At 46.7% G+C, this 16,887-nt stretch overlaps 1 protein-coding gene across 4 annotated transcripts in view; it reads right to left on the bottom strand.

Annotated features, from left to right (window-relative positions):
* sptb (spectrin, beta, erythrocytic) overlaps positions 1-16,887 on the bottom strand; it is a 230,630-nt gene that overhangs the window by 66,772 nt on the left and 146,971 nt on the right. For all 4 annotated transcript variants that reach the window (XM_061969202.2, XM_061969200.1, XM_061969201.1 and 1 more), the window contains 4 exons: positions 16,435-16,565; positions 16,155-16,359; positions 13,455-13,678; positions 7,753-7,903 (listed from right to left, as the gene is read on the bottom strand). In XM_061969202.2, coding sequence (XP_061825186.1) covers positions 7,753-7,903; positions 13,455-13,678; positions 16,155-16,359; positions 16,435-16,565 — 711 coding nt within the window. The remainder of the gene's footprint in view (positions 1-7,752; positions 7,904-13,454; positions 13,679-16,154; positions 16,360-16,434; positions 16,566-16,887) is intronic.

Here is a 16,887-nt window from a genome sequence, read left to right as displayed (position 1 = left end):
TTGACGTCCACTACAGCACAATATTTAAAGGCTCTGCTGTCCTATCCATGTCCACTAGAGGGGAGCATTTAAAGGGCCTACTGTCGTAATGTCCACCATTTAAAGGGCCTGTTCTCCTATTAATGTCCACTAGAGGGTGACATTTAAAGGTCCTGCTGTCCTATATGTCCACGAGAGGGCAACATTTAAAAGGCTTGCTGTCCTATCGACATTGAAAGGCCCTGCTGTCCTATTAATGTCCACTAGAGGGCAACATTTAGAGGGCGTGGTGTCCTATTAATGTCCACTAGAGGGCAACATTTAAAGGCCCTGCTGTCCTATTAATGTCCACTAGAGGGCGACATTTAAAATGCTTGCTGTCCTATTAATGTCCACTAGAGGGCGACATGTAAAGGCCCTGCTGTCCTATTAATGTCCACGAGAGGGTGACATTGAAAGGCCCTGCTGTCCTGTTAATGTCCACTAGAGGGCAACATTTAAAGGCCCTGCTGTCCTATTATTGTCCACTAGAGGGCGACATTTAAAAGGCTTGCTGTCCTATTAATGTCCACTAAAGGGCGACATTTAAAAGGCTTGCTGTCCTATTAATGTCCACTAGAAGGCGACATTTAAAGGCCCTGCTGTTTTATTAATGTCCACTAGAGGGCGACATTTAAAGGCCCTGCTGTCCTATTAATGTCCACTAGAGGGCAACATTTAAAAGGCTTGCTGTCCTATTAATGTCCACTAGAAGGCGACATTTAAAGGCCCTGCTGTCCTATTAATGTCCACTAGAGGGCAACATTTAGAGGGCGTGCTGTCCTTTTAATGTCCACTAGAGGGCGACATTTAAAGGCCCTGCTGTCCTATTAATGTCCACTAGAGGGCAACATTTAAAAGGCTTGCTGTCCTATTAATGTCCACTGGAGGGCGACACTGCTGTCCTATTAATGTCCAGGAGGGCGACATTGAAAGGCCCTGCTGTCCTGTTAATGTCCACTAGAGGGCAACATTTAAAAGGCTTGCTGTCCTATTAATGTCCACTAGAGGGCGACATTTAAAGGCCCTGCTGTCCTATTAATGTCCACTAGAGGGCAACATTTAGAGGGTGTGCTGTCATATTAATGTCCACTAGAGGGCAACATTTAGAGGGCATGCTGTCCTATTAATGTCCACTAGAGGGCGACATTTAAAAGGCTTGCTGTCCTATTAATGTCCACTAGAGGGCAACATTTAAAAGGCTTGCTGTCCTATTAATGTCCACTAGAAGGCGACATTTAAAGGCCCTGCTGTTTTATTAATGTCCACTAGAGGGCGACATTTAAAGGTCCTGCTGTCCTATTAATGTCCACGAGAGGGCAACATTTAAAAGGCGTGCTGTCCTATTAATGTCCACTAGAGGGCGACATTGAAAGGCCCTGCTGTCCTATTAATGTCCACTAGAGGGCAACATTTAGAGGGTGTGCTGTCCTATTAATGTCCACTAGAGGGCGACATTTAAAGGCCCTGCTGTCCTATTAATGTCCACTAGAGGGCGACATTTAAAAGGCTTGCTGTCCTATTAATGTCCACTAGAGGGCAACATTTAGAGGGCGTGGTGTCCTATTAATGTCCACTAGAGGGCGACATTTAAAGGCCCTGCTGTCCTATTAATGTCCAGTAGAGGGTAACATTTAGAGGACATGCTGTCCTATTAATGTCCACTAGAGGGCAACATTTAAAAGGCTTGCTGTCCTATTATGTCCACTAGAGGGCGACATTTAAAGGGCCTACTGTCGTAATGTCCACTAGAGGGCAGCATTTAAAGGGCCTGTTGTCCTATTAATGTCCACTAGTGGGTGACATTTAAAGGTCCTGCTGTCCTATTAATGTCCACGAGAGGGCAACATTTAAAAGGCTTGTTGTCCTATTAATGTCCACTAGAGGGCGACATTGAAAGGCCCTGCTGTCCTATTAATGTCCAATAGAGGGCGACATTTAAAAGGCTTGCTGTCCTATTAATGTCCACTAGAGGGCAACATTTAGAGAGCGTGGTGTCCTATTAATGTCCACTAGAGGGCGACATTTAAAGGTCCTGCTGTCCTATTAATGTCCACGAGAGGGCAACATTTAAAAGGCTTGCTGTCCTATTAATGTCCACTAGAGGGCAACATTTAGAGGGCGTGGTGTCCTATTAATGTCCACTAGAGGGCGACATTTAAAGGCCCTGCTGTCCTATTAATGTCCAGTAGAGGGTAACATTTAGAGGACATGCTGTCCTATTAATGTCCACTAGAGGGCGACATTTAAAGGCCCTGCTGTCCTATTAATGTCCACTAGAGGGCGACATTTAAAAGGCTTGCTGTCCTATTAATGTCCACGAGAGGGCAACATTTAAAAGGCTTGCTGTCCTATTAATGTCCACTAGAGGGCGACATTTAAAAGGCTTGCTGTCCTATTAATGTCCACTAGAGGGCGACATTTAAAGGCCCTGCTGTCCTATTAATGTCCACTAGAGGGCGACATTTAAAAGGCTTGCTGTCCTATTAATGTCCACTAGAGGGCGTGCTGTCCTATTAATGTCCACTAGAGGGCGACATTTAAAGGCCCTGCTGTCCTATTAATGTCCACTAGAGGGTAACATTTAGAGGACGTGCTGTCCTATTACTGTCCACTAGAGGGCGACATATAAATGCCCTGCTGTCCTATTAATGTCCACTGGAGGGCAACATTTAAAAGGCTTGCTGTCCTATTAATGTCCACTGGAGGGCGACACTGCTGTCCTATTAATTGTCCACGAGAGGGCGACATTGAAAGGCCCTGCTGTCCTGTTAATGTCCACTAGAGGGCAACATTTAAAAGGCCCTGCTGTCCTATTAATGTCCACTAGAGGGTGACATTGAAAGGCCCTATTGTCCTATTAATGTCCACTAGAGGGTAACATTTAGAGGACGTACTGTCTTATTAATGTTCACTAGAGGACGACATTTAAAAGGCGTGCTGTCCTATTAATGTCCACTAGAGGGCGACATTTAAAAGGCTTGCTGTCCTATTAATGTCCACTAGAAGGCGACATTTAAAGGTCCTGCTGTTTTATTAATGTCCACTAGAGGGCGACATTTAAAGGTCCTGCTGTCCTATTAATGTCCACGAGAGGGCAACATTTAAAAGGCGTGCTGTCCTATTAATGTCCACTAGAGGGCGACATTGAAAGGCCCTGCTGTCCTATTAATGTCCACTAGAGGGCAACATTTAGAGGGTGTGCTGTCCTATTAATGTCCACTAGAGGGCGACATTTAAAGGCCCTGCTGTCCTATTAATGTCCACTAGAGGGCGACATTTAAAAGGCTTGCTGTCCTATTAATGTCCACTAGAGGGCAACATTTAAAAGGCTTGCTGTCCTATTAATGTCCACTAGAGGGCGACATTTAAAAGGCTTGCTGTCCTATTAATGTCCACTAGAGGGCGACATTTAAAAGGCTTGCTGTCCTATTAATGTCCACTAGAGGGCGTGCTGTCCTATTAATGTCCACTAGAGGGCGACATTTAAAAGGCTTGCTGTCCTATTAATGTCCACTAGAAGGCGACATTTAAAGGTCCTGCTGTTTTATTAATGTCCACTAGAGGGCGACATTTAAAGGTCCTGCTGTCCTATTAATGTCCACGAGAGGGCAACATTTAAAGGCCCTGCTGTCCTATTAATGTCCACTAGAGGGTAACATTTAGAGGACGTGCTGTCCTATTACTGTCCACTAGAGGGCGACATATAAATGCCCTGCTGTCCTATTAATGTCCACTGGAGGGCAACATTTAAAAGGCTTGCTGTCCTATTAATGTCCACTGGAGGGCGACACTGCTGTCCTATTAATTGTCCACGAGAGGGCGACATTGAAAGGCCCTGCTGTCCTGTTAATGTCCACTAGAGGGCAACATTTAAAAGGCCCTGCTGTCCTATTAATGTCCACTAGAGGGTGACATTGAAAGGCCCTATTGTCCTATTAATGTCCACTAGAGGGTAACATTTAGAGGACGTACTGTCTTATTAATGTTCACTAGAGGACGACATTTAAAAGGCGTGCTGTCCTATTAATGTCCACTAGAGGGCGACATTTAAAAGGCTTGCTGTCCTATTAATGTCCACTAGAAGGCGACATTTAAAGGTCCTGCTGTTTTATTAATGTCCACTAGAGGGCGACATTTAAAGGTCCTGCTGTCCTATTAATGTCCACGAGAGGGCAACATTTAAAAGGCGTGCTGTCCTATTAATGTCCACTAGAGGGCGACATTGAAAGGCCCTGCTGTCCTATTAATGTCCACTAGAGGGCAACATTTAGAGGGTGTGCTGTCCTATTAATGTCCACTAGAGGGCGACATTTAAAGGCCCTGCTGTCCTATTAATGTCCACTAGAGGGCGACATTTAAAAGGCTTGCTGTCCTATTAATGTCCACGAGAGGGCAACATTTAAAAGGCTTGCTGTCCTATTAATGTCCACTAGAGGGCGACATTTAAAAGGCTTGCTGTCCTATTAATGTCCACTAGAGGGCGACATTTAAAAGGCTTGCTGTCCTATTAATGTCCACTAGAGGGCGTGCTGTCCTATTAATGTCCACTAGAGGGCGACATTTAAAAGGCTTGCTGTCCTATTAATGTCCACTAGAAGGCGACATTTAAAGGTCCTGCTGTTTTATTAATGTCCACTAGAGGGCGACATTTAAAGGTCCTGCTGTCCTATTAATGTCCACGAGAGGGCAACATTTAAAAGGCGTGCTGTCCTATTAATGTCCACTAGAGGGCGACATTGAAAGGCCCTGCTGTCCTATTAATGTCCACTAGAGGGCAACATTTAGAGGGTGTGCTGTCCTATTAATGTCCACTAGAGGGCGACATTTAAAGGCCCTGCTGTCCTATTAATGTCCACTAGAGGGCGACATTTAAAAGGCTTGCTGTCTTATTAATGTCCACGAGAGGGCAACATTTAAAAGGCTTGCTGTCCTATTAATGTCCACTAGAGGGCGACATTTTAAAGGCTTGCTGTCCTATTAATGTCCACTAGAGGGCGACATTTAAAAGGCTTGCTGTCCTATTAATGTCCACTAGAGGGCGTGCTGTCCTATTAATGTCCACTAGAGGGCGACATTTAAAGGCCCTGCTGTCCTATTAATGTCCACTAGAGGGTAACATTTAGAGGACGTGCTGTCCTATTACTGTCCACTAGAGGGCGACATATAAATGCCCTGCTGTCCTATTAATGTCCACTGGAGGGCAACATTTAAAAGGCTTGCTGTCCTATTAATGTCCACTGGAGGGCGACACTGCTGTCCTATTAATTGTCCACGAGAGGGCGACATTGAAAGGCCCTGCTGTCCTGTTAATGTCCACTAGAGGGCAACATTTAAAAGGCTTGCTGTCCTATTAATGTCCACTAGAGGGTGACATTGAAAGGCCCTACTGTCCTATTAATGTCCACTAGAGGGTAACATTTAGAGGACGTACTGTCTTATTAATGTTCACTAGAGGACGACATTTAAAAGGCGTGCTGTCCTATTAATGTCCACTAGAGGGCGACATTTAAAAGGCTTGCTGTCCTATTAATGTCCACTAGAGGGTAACATTTAGAGGACGTGCTGTCCTATTAATGTCCACTAGAGGGCGACATTTAAAGGCCCTGCTGTCCTATTAATGTCCACTAGAGGGCAACATTTAAAAGGCCTGCTGTCCTATTATTGTTCACTAGAGGGCGAGATTTAAAGGGCCTGCTGTCCTATTAATGTCCACTAGAGGGTGACATTGAAAGGCCCTACTGTCCTATTAATGTCCACTAGAGGGCAACATTTAGAGGGTGTGCTGTCCTATTAATGTCCACTAGAGGGCGACATTTAAAATGCTTGCTGTCCTATTAATGTCCACTAGAGGGCAACATTTAGAGGGTGTGCTGTCCTATTAATGTCCACTAGAGGGCGACATTTAAAGGCCCTGCTGTCCTATTAATGTCCACTAGAGGGCAACATTTAGAGGGTGTGCTGTCATATTAATGTCCACTAGAGGGCAACATTTAGAGGGCATGCTGTCCTATTAATGTCCACTAGAGGGCGACATTTAAAAGGCTTGCTGTCCTATTAATGTCCACTAGAGGGCAACATTTAGAGGGTGTGCTGTCCTATTAATGTCCACTAGAGGGCGACATGTAAAGGCGCTGCTGTCCTATTAATGTCCACTAGAGGGCGACATTTAAAAGGCTTGCTGTCCTATTAATGTCCACTAGAGGGCGACATTTAAAGGCCCTGCTGTCCTATTAATGTCCACTAGAGGGTGACATTTAAAAGGCTTGCTGTCCTATTAATGTCCACTAGAGGGCAACATTTAGAGGGTGTGCTGTCCTATTAATGTCCACTAGAGGGCGACATTTAAAGGCCCCGCTGTCATATTAATGTCCACTAGAGGGCGACATTTAAAAGGCTTGCTGTCCTATTAATGTCCACTAGAGGGCGACATTTAAAGGCCTTGCTGTCCTATTAATGTCCACTAGAGGGCAACATTTAGAGGGTGTGCTGTCATATTAATGTCCACTAGAGGGCAACATTTAGAGGGCATGCTGTCCTATTAATGTCCACTAGAGGGCGACATTTAAAAGGCTTGCTGTCCTATTAATGTCCACTAGAGGGCAACATTTAGAGGGTGTGCTGTCCTATTAATGTCCACTAGAGGGCGACATGTAAAGGCGCTGCTGTCCTATTAATGTCCACTAGAGGGCGACATTTAAAAGGCTTGCTGTCCTATTAATGTCCACTAGAGGGCGACATTTAAAGGCCCTGCTGTCCTATTAATGTCCACTAGAGGGTGACATTTAAAAGGCTTGCTGTCCTATTAATGTCCACTAGAGGGCAACATTTAGAGGGTGTGCTGTCCTATTAATGTCCACTAGAGGGCGACATTTAAAGGCCCTGCTGTCCTATTAATGTCCACTAGAGGGTAACATTTAGAGGACGTGCTGTCTTATTAATGTCCACTAGAGGGCGACATTTAAAGGCCCTACTGTCCTATTAATGTCCACTAGAGGGCAACATTTAAAAGGCTTGCTGTCCTATTAATGTCCACTGGAGGGCGACACTGCTGTCCTATTAATGTCCACTAGAGGGTGACATTTAAAAGGCTTGTTGTCCTATTAATGTCCACTAGAGGGTAACATTTAGAGGACGTGCTGTCTTATTAATGTCCACTAGAGGGCGACATTTAAAGGCCCTGCTGTCCTATTAATGTCCACTAGAGGGCGACATTTAAAGGCCCTGCTGTCCTATTAATGTCCACTAGAGCGCAACATTTAAAAGGCTTGCTGTCCTATTAATGTCCACTGGAGGGCGACACTGCTGTCCTATTAATGTCCACTGGAGGGCGACACTGCTGTCCTATTAATGTCCACGAGAGGGCGACATTGAAAGGCCCTGCTGTCCTGTTAATGTCCACTAGAGGGCGTCATTTATAGGCCCTGCTGTCCTATTAATGTCCACTAGAGGGCAACATTTAAAAGGCTTGCTGTCCTATTAATGTCCACTGGAGGGCGACACTGCTGTCCTATTAATGTCCACTAGAGGGCGACATTTAAAGGCCCTGCTGTCCAATTATTGTCCACTAGAGGGCAACATTTAAAGGCCCTGCTGTCCTATTAATGTCCACTAGAGGGCGACATTTAAAGGCCCTGCTGTCCTATTAATGTCCACTAGAGGGCGACATTTAAAGGCCCTGCTGTCCTATTAATGTCCACTAGAGGGCGAGATTTAAAGGGCCTGCTGTCCTACCTGCTTCCCAAGAGCGCTGATGTCTCTTTCGAAGGCGGCGTGCATCCTGTGGAAGGACTCGGCCTTGCTGAAGTCTTCTCCTACGTCATCAGGCAGCTCCTTCTGCTTGTCCTGGATCTGGAGCACAAGGTCTTTGCCGTCGTCAAAGTACCTTCAGGAGGAAGAAAGACAGGTGGGACTTTTGTTCTGATGGTGGTGTGTGGTCATTGTTCTGGTGGTGGTGTGTGGTCATTGTTCTGGTGGTGTGGTCATTGTTCTGGTGGTGGTGTGTGGTCATTGTTCTGGTGGTGGTGTGTGGTCATTGTTCTAGTGGTGGTGCGTGGTCATTGTTCTGGTGGTGGTGTGTGGTCATTGTTCTGGTGGTGGTGCGTGGTCATTGTTCTAGTGGTGGTGCGTGGTCATTGTTCTGTTGGTGGTGCGTGGTCATTGTTCTGGTGGTGGTGTGTGGTCATTGTTCTGGTGGTGGTGCGTGGTCATTGTTCTAGTGGTGGTCATTGTTCTGGTGGTGGTGCGTGGTCATTGTTCTGGTGGTGGTGTGTGGTCATTGTTCTAGTGCTGGTACGTGGTCATTGTTCTGGTGGTGGTGTGTGGTCATTGTTCTGGTGGTGGTCCGTGGTCATTGTTCTGGTGGTGGTGTGTGGTCATTGTTCTAGTGCTGGTGCGTGGTCATTGTTCTGGTGGTGGTGTGTGGTCATTGTTCTGGTGGTGGTGCGTGGTCATTGTTCTGGTGGTGGTGTGTGGTCATTGTTCTGGTGGTGGTGCGTGGTCATTGTTCTGGTGGTGGTGTGTGGTCATTGTTCTGGTGGTGGTGTGTGGTCATTGTTCTGGTGGTGGTGTGTGGTCATTGTTCTGGTGCTGGTGCGTGGTCATTGTTCTGGTGGTGGTGTGTGGTCATTGTTCTGGTGGTGGTGTGTGATCATTGTTCTGGTGGTGGTCATTGTTCTGGTGGTGGTGTGTGGTCATTGTTCTGGTGGTGGTGTGTGGTCATTGTTCTGGTGGTGGTCATTGTTCTGGTGGTGGTGTGTGGTCATTGTTCTAGTGCTGGTGCGTGGTCATTGTTCTGGTGGTGGTCATTGTTCTGGTGGTGGTGTGTGGTCATTGTTCTGGTGGTGGTCATTGTTCTGGTGGTGGTGTGTGGTCATTGTTCTGGTGGTGGTCATTGTTCTGGTGGTGGTGTGTGGTCATTGTTCTGGTGGTGGTGTGTGGTCATTGTTCTGGTGGTGGTCATTGTTCTGGTGGTGGTGTGTGGTCATTGTTCTAGTGCTGGTGCGTGGTCATTGTTCTGGTGGTGGTGTGTGGTCATTGTTCTGGTGGTGGTGTGTGGTCATTGTTCTAGTGCTGGTGCGTGGTCATTGTTCTGGTGGTGGTCATTGTTCTGGTGGTGGTGTGTGGTCATTGTTCTGGTGGTGGTGTGTGGTCATTGTTCTAGTGCTGGTGCGTGGTCATTGTTCTGGTGGTGGTCATTGTTCTGGTGGTGGTGTGTGGTCATTGTTCTGGTGGTGGTGTGTGGTCATTGTTCTAGTGCTGGTGCGTGGTCATTGTTCTGGTGGGGGTCATTGTTCTGGTGGTGGTGTGTGGTCATTGTTCTAGTGCCGGTGCGTGGTCATTGTTCTAGTGCTGGTCATTGTTCTGGTGGTGGTGTGTGGTCATTGTTCTAGTGCTGGTGCGTGGTCATTGTTCTGGTGGTGGTCATTGTTCTGGTGGTGGTGTGTGGTCATTGTTCTGGTGGTGGTGTGTGGTCATTGTTCTAGTGCTGGTGCGTGGTCATTGTTCTGGTGGTGGTCATTGTTCTGGTGGTGGTGTGTGGTCATTGTTCTGGTGGTGGTGTGTGGTCATTGTTCTAGTGGTGGTGTGTGGTCATTGTTCTGGTGGTGGTGTGTGGTCATTGTTCTGGTGGTGGTGTGTGGTCATTGTTCTGGTGGTGGTGTGTGGTCATTGTTCTAGTGGTGGTGTGTGGTCATTGTTCTAGTGGTGGTGCGTGGTCATTGTTCTGGTGGTGGTGTGTGGTCATTGTTCTGGTGGTGGTCATTGTTCTGGTGGTGGTCATTGTTCTAGTGGTGGTGCGTGGTCATTGTTCTGGTGGTGGTGTGTGGTCATTGTTCTGGTGGTGGTGTGTGGTCATTGTTCTGGTGGTGGTGTGTGGTCATTGTTCTGGTGGTGGTGTGTGGTCATTGTTCTGGTGGTGGTGTGTGGTCATTGTTCTGGTGGTGGTGTGTGGTCATTGTTCTGGTGGTGGTGTGTGGTCATTGTTCTAGTGGTGGTGCGTGGTCATTGTTCTGGTGGTGGTGTGTGGTCATTGTTCTGGTGGTGGTCATTGTTCTGGTGGTGGTGTGTGGTCATTGTTCTGGTGGTGGTGTGTGGTCATTGTTCTGGTGGTGGTCATTGTTCTGGTGGTGGTGTGTGGTCATTGTTCTAGTGCTGGTGCGTGGTCATTGTTCTGGTGGTGGTGTGTGGTCATTGTTCTGGTGGTGGTGTGTGGTCATTGTTCTAGTGCTGGTGCGTGGTCATTGTTCTGGTGGTGGTCATTGTTCTGGTGGTGGTGTGTGGTCATTGTTCTGGTGGTGGTGTGTGGTCATTGTTCTAGTGCTGGTGCGTGGTCATTGTTCTGGTGGTGGTCATTGTTCTGGTGGTGGTGTGTGGTCATTGTTCTGGTGGTGGTGTGTGGTCATTGTTCTAGTGCTGGTGCGTGGTCATTGTTCTGGTGGGGGTCATTGTTCTGGTGGTGGTGTGTGGTCATTGTTCTAGTGCCGGTGCGTGGTCATTGTTCTAGTGCTGGTCATTGTTCTGGTGGTGGTGTGTGGTCATTGTTCTAGTGCTGGTGCGTGGTCATTGTTCTGGTGGTGGTCATTGTTCTGGTGGTGGTGTGTAGTCATTGTTCTGGTGGTGGTGTGTGGTCATTGTTCTAGTGCTGGTGCGTGGTCATTGTTCTGGTGGTGGTCATTGTTCTGGTGGTGGTGTGTGGTCATTGTTCTGGTGGTGGTGTGTGGTCATTGTTCTAGTGGTGGTGTGTGGTCATTGTTCTGGTGGTGGTGTGTGGTCATTGTTCTGGTGGTGGTGTGTGGTCATTGTTCTGGTGGTGGTGTGTGGTCATTGTTCTAGTGGTGGTGTGTGGTCATTGTTCTAGTGGTGGTGCGTGGTCATTGTTCTGGTGGTGGTGTGTGGTCATTGTTCTGGTGGTGGTCATTGTTCTGGTGGTGGTCATTGTTCTAGTGGTGGTGCGTGGTCATTGTTCTGGTGGTGGTGTGTGGTCATTGTTCTGGTGGTGGTGTGTGGTCATTGTTCTAGTGGTGGTGCGTGGTCATTGTTCTGGTGGTGGTGTGTGGTCATTGTTCTGGTGGTGGTCATTGTTCTGGTGGTGGTGTGTGGTCATTGTTCTAGTGGTGGTGCGTGGTCATTGTTCTGGTGGTGGTGTGTGGTCATTGTTCTGGTGGTGGTGTGTGGTCATTGTTCTAGTGCTGGTGCGTGGTCATTGTTCTGGTGGTGGTCATTGTTCTGGTGGTGGTGTGTGGTCATTGTTCTGGTGGTGGTGTGTGGTCATTGTTCTAGTGCTGGTGCGTGGTCATTGTTCTGGTGGTGGTCATTGTTCTGGTGGTGGTGTGTAGTCATTGTTCTGGTGGTGGTGTGTGGTCATTGTTCTAGTGCTGGTGCGTGGTCATTGTTCTGGTGGTGGTCATTGTTCTGGTGGTGGTGCATGGTCATTGTTCTGGTGGTGGTCATTGTTCTGGTGGTGGTGTGTGGTCATTGTTCTGGTGGTGGTCATTGTTCTGGTGGTGGTGTGTGGTCATTGTTCTGGTGGTGGTCATTGTTCTAGTGGTGGTCATTGTTCTGGTGGTGGTCATTGTTCTAGTGCTGGTCATTGTTCTGGTGGTGGTGTGTGGTCATTGTTCTGGTGGTGGTGTGTGGTCATTGTTCTTGTGGTGGTGTGTGGTCATTGTTCTAGTGCTGGTGCGCGGTCATTGTTCTGGTGGTGGTCATTGTTCTGGTGGTGGTGTGTGGTCATTGTTCTAGTGCTGGTGCGTGGTCATTGTTCTGGTGGTGGTCATTGTTCTGGTGGTGGTGTGTAGTCATTGTTCTGGTGGTGGTCATTGTTCTGGTGGTGGTGTGTGGTCGTTGTTCTAGTGCTGGTGCGTGGTCATTGTTCTGGTGGTGGTCATTGTTCTGGTGGTGGTGTGTAGTCATTGTTCTGGTGCGTGGTCATTGTTCTGGTGGTGGTGTGTGGTCATTGTTCTAGTGCTGGTGCGTGGTCATTGTTCTGGTGGTGGTCATTGTTCTGGTGGTGGTGTGTAGTCATTGTTCTGGTGGTGGTCATTGTTCTGGTGGTGGTGTGTGGTCATTGTTCTAGTGCTGGTGCGTGGTCATTGTTCTAGTGCTGGTCATTGTTCTGGTGGTGGTGTGTGGTCATTGTTCTGGTGGTGGTCATTGTTCTGGTGGTGGTGTGTAGTCATTGTTCTGGTGCGTGGTCATTGTTCTGGTGGTGGTGTGTGGTCATTGTTCTAGTGCTGGTGCGTGGTCATTGTTCTGGTGGTGGTCATTGTTCTGGTGGTGGTGTGTAGTCATTGTTCTGGTGGTGGTCATTGTTCTGGTGGTGGTGTGTGGTCATTGTTCTAGTGCTGGTGCGTGGTCATTGTTCTAGTGCTGGTCATTGTTCTGGTGGTGGTGTGTGGTCATTGTTCTGGTGGTGGTGTGTGGTCATTGTTCTTGTGGTGGTGTGTGGTCATTGTTCTAGTGCTGGTGCGCGGTCATTGTTCTGGTGGTGGTCATTGTTCTGGTGGTGGTGTGTGGTCATTGTTCTGGTGGTGGTGTGTGGTCATTGTTCTAGTGCTGGTGCGTGGTCATTGTTCTGGTGGTGGTCATTGTTCTGGTGGTGGTGTGTAGTCATTGTTCTGGTGGTGGTGTGTGGTCGTTGTTCTAGTGCTGGTGCGTGGTCATTGTTCTGGTGGTGGTCATTGTTCTGGTGGTGGTGTGTAGTCATTGTTCTGGTGCGTGGTCATTGTTCTGGTGGTGGTGTGTGGTCATTGTTCTAGTGCTGGTGCGTGGTCATTGTTCTGGTGGTGGTCTTTGTTCTAGTGGTGGTGTGTGGTCATTGTTCTGGTGGTGGTCATTGTTCTGGTGGTGGTGTGTGGTCATTGTTCTGGTGGTGGTCATTGTTCTAGTGGTGGTGTGTGGTCATTGTTCTGGTGGTGGTCATTGTTCTGGTGGTGGTCATTGTTCTAGTGGTGGTGTGTGGTCATTGTTCTGGTGGTGGTCATTGTTCTAGTGGTGGTGTGTGGTCATTGTTCTGGTGGTGGTGTGTGGTCATTGTTCTGGTGGTGGTCATTGTTCTGGTGGTGGTCATTGTTCTAGTGGTGGTGTGTGGTCATTGTTCTAGTGGTGGTGTGTGGTCATTGTTCTAGTGGTGGTGTGTGGTCATTGTTCTGGTGGTGGTGTGTGGTCATTGTTCTAGTGGTGGTCATTGTTCTGGTGGTGGTGTGTGGTCATTGTTCTGGTGGTGGTCATTGTTCTGGTGGTGGTCATTGTTCTAGTGGTGGTGTGTGGTCATTGTTCTAGTGGTGGTGTGTGGTCATTGTTCTGGTGGTGGTGTGTGGTCATTGTTCTAGTGGTGGTGTGTGGTCATTGTTCTGGTGGTGGTGTGTGGTCATTGTTCTGGTGGTGGTGTGTGGTCATTGTTCTGGTGGTGGTACGGGTGTGGTCAGCGTGCTTACTTGAGCAGCTCGTAAGACGCGGTGAGGAGCTGTGAGCGAGTGTCGATGAGCTCCAGGAGGTCGGCCCAGCTCTCGTTGATGGCGTCCTTCCACTCCGCCATGGTGGCCGCCTCGCCGTGACCCGCCTGGATCAGCTGGTCGATGGTCTGGTTGACCAGGTCCACTCGCTCCTGACCCAGCATGCCCGTCTCGCGCGCAAACTCCCGGAACTTCTCCCTCAGCAGCTGCAACACAGGTGGGGAAATGATAAGGTGAAATAGTCAAACCAGGATCTGATCTGAAAGTATACATATTCATATCAATATTTCTTTCATCTCACTAAATATTAAAAACAGCTCTCAGAGATTGCAAACTTTGCACATGTTCTTATTTCTATGGAAACACTTCACATTTTTACATATTTCTTTGCCAATATTTTGTTAATTTATTTGACCATTTCTGTCTGATGAAAAACACTACGTACATTTTTATTTGGAATTCAATTTGAAACTGCTACTATTATTTTCATTTATACTAATACATGTGTGTATATACTTGCATATAAATATGTGTGTATATATATATATGTTATATATATACATATTGTCGGAGGCAGATATTTACATATATCCGAATTTAAGTTGTACTTCTTCCATTTCTTTGTCATATTTGAAAAACAGCGTGTGTTTTCCATTTCTTCTCTTGATGCTCTGTCAGCAAGTATACTGTGTGTGTTAACCTTGAGTTCTTTGGAATGTATTATGGCTAGGGAGACGTTGTGCTTGTATTATGGCTAGGGAGGGGGAAGGAAAGAGGGGTTTTTTGGCGTTGGGAAGACAGACCATTTTGTGGAGGCGCGAGAGAATGTTCTAGGGTTAGACTGGTCTCAAAATGTATATTGGCAAAGCTTTGAAAATATACAACAAAATACCTATTCTGTCTCTGGTGGTTTTTCAACTCAGCTTTAAGTGTCGTAAAGAGCTTAGGAGCGAATTGTGACTTGAATTCCCTGGGAGGAACAACTGGTCCAAAACGCAACAATATACATATATGTTATATACAGGTAAAAGCCAGTAAATTAGAATATTTTGAAAAACTTGATTTATTTCAGTAATTGCATTCAAAAGGTGTAACTTGTACATTATATTTATTCATTGCACACAGACTGATGCATTCAAATGTTTATTTCATTTAATTTTGATGATTTGAAGTGGCAACAAATGAAAATCCAAAATTCCGTGTGTCACAAAATTAGAATATTACTTAAGGCTAATACAAAAAAGGGATTTTTAGAAATGTTGGCCAACTGAAAAGTATGAAAATGAAAAATATGAGCATGTACAATACTCAATACTTGGTTGGAGCTCCTTTTGCCTCAATTACTGCGTTAATGCGGCGTGGCATGGAGTCGATGAGTTTCTGGCACTGCTCAGGTGTTATGAGAGCCCAGGTTGCTCTGATAGTGGCCTTCAACTCTTCTGCGTTTTTGGGTCTGGCATTCTGCATCTTCCTTTTCACAATACCCCACAGATTTTCTATGGGGCTAAGGTCAGGGGAGTTGGCGGGCCAATTTAGAACAGAAATACCATGGTCCGTAAACCAGGCACGGGTAGATTTTGCGCTGTGTGCAGGCGCCAAGTCCTGTTGGAACTTGAAATCTCCATCTCCATAGAGCAGGTCAGCAGCAGGAAGCATGAAGTGCTCTAAAACTTGCTGGTAGACGGCTGCGTCGACCCTGGATCTCAGGAAACAGAGTGGACCGACACCAGCAGATGACATGGCACCCCAAACCATCACTGATGGTGGAAACTTTACACTAGACTTCAGGCAACGTGGATCCTGTGCCTCTCCTGTCTTCCTCCAGACTCTGGGACCTCGATTTCCAAAGGAAATGCAAAATTTGCATGGTTGGGTGATGGTTTGGGGTGCCATGTCATCTGCTGGTGTCGGTCCACTCTGTTTCCTGAGATCCAGGGTCAACGCAGCCGTCTACCAGCAAGTTTTAGAGCACTTCATGCTTCCTGCTGCTGACCTGCTCTATGGAGATGGAGATTTCAAGTTCCAACAGGACTTGGCGCCTGCACACAGCGCAAAATCTACCCGTGCCTGGTTTACGGACCATGGTATTTCTGTTCTAAATTGGCCCGCCAACTCCCCTGACCTTAGCCCCATAGAAAATCTGTGGGGTATTGTGAAAAGGAAGATGCAGAATGCCAGACCCAAAAACGCAGAAGAGTTGAAGGCCACTATCAGAGCAACCTGGGCTCTCATAACACCTGAGCAGTGCCAGAAACTCATCGACTCCATGCCACGCCGCATTAACGCAGTAATTGAGGCAAAAGGAGCTCCAACCAAGTATTGAGTATTGTACATGCTCATATTTTTCATTTTCATACTTTTCAGTTGGCCAACATTTCTAAAAATCCCTTTTTTGTATTAGCCTTAAGTAATATTCTAATTTTGTGACACACGGAATTTTGGATTTTCATTTGTTGCCACTTCAAATCATCAAAATGAAATGAAATAAACATTTGAATGCATCAGTCTGTGTGCAATGAATAAATATAATGTACAAGTTACACCTTTTGAATGCAATTACTGAAATAAATCAAGTTTTTCAAAATATTCTAATTTACTGGCTTTTACCTGTATATATGTATGTATTAGGTTTACTATGACTATAATCCTTATTTAAAAACAATTGCAATAAAGGATTGTTACTGTGACGTGGTCCAGGTCTTGGCCCATCTCCTGAGAAGACGCCACCAGGTCTCGCTCAGAGATCCACAGTTCCAAGTCTTCCACCTCTCGGCTGAGCAGGAAGTGTTGGTAGCAATGTTCCAACTTCCTGTTGCGGTCCTGAGCCAAGTCCTTCAGGCCCGCATACTGTTTGTCCACCTGACCCTGACGCCGCAGCATCTTCTCCCTGTGGGCACAAACCACCAAGTCACACATCTTGCTTCTTTAAAGACTCCAAGGTCAACTTGTCAAGAGCGCAGACCCGTCAGGATGGTCCTCGGCAAACATCTTCTGGACTCCGTCTGCCAGACTCTGGATGGAGTCGCCGTAGTCGTCCACCGCCTGCTTGAGGATGGTGTGGCGCTTCAGAGCCAACATGGCGCTCTGCTCGTCCTGCAAGGACAGCAACTAGACCTGTCACTTAGTTCCAAGTTACAATCGCTGTTGTTGAGTTTCAGAGTTCAACCAAAACTGTCAGGAAAAATCATTTCATTTGACATCAAATATTTGGGAACAATAAACTCCCTAAAGTTACTCAAAATACTGGACTTTAAGCTTTATGGTACGATTCAGAGTTCAACCAACTTTCAGGAACAAAAAAATAAATGTTGGTCAAACAATTCAGAGTTTGACCAACATTTCTTCATCGGTTGGGATCTCGGCCAAATATAATTGTGAGAAATGTAAACTCTAAAGTAGAACAAAAAAAATAAAT

This window comes from Nerophis lumbriciformis, linkage group LG08 (assembly GCF_033978685.3).
Source record: "Nerophis lumbriciformis linkage group LG08, RoL_Nlum_v2.1, whole genome shotgun sequence".
In the NCBI taxonomy this organism is placed as follows: Eukaryota; Metazoa; Chordata; class Actinopteri; order Syngnathiformes; family Syngnathidae; genus Nerophis; species Nerophis lumbriciformis.
The sequence above is the reverse complement of the archived record's forward strand: the minus strand, read 5'-3'. Positions and strand labels throughout refer to the sequence as shown.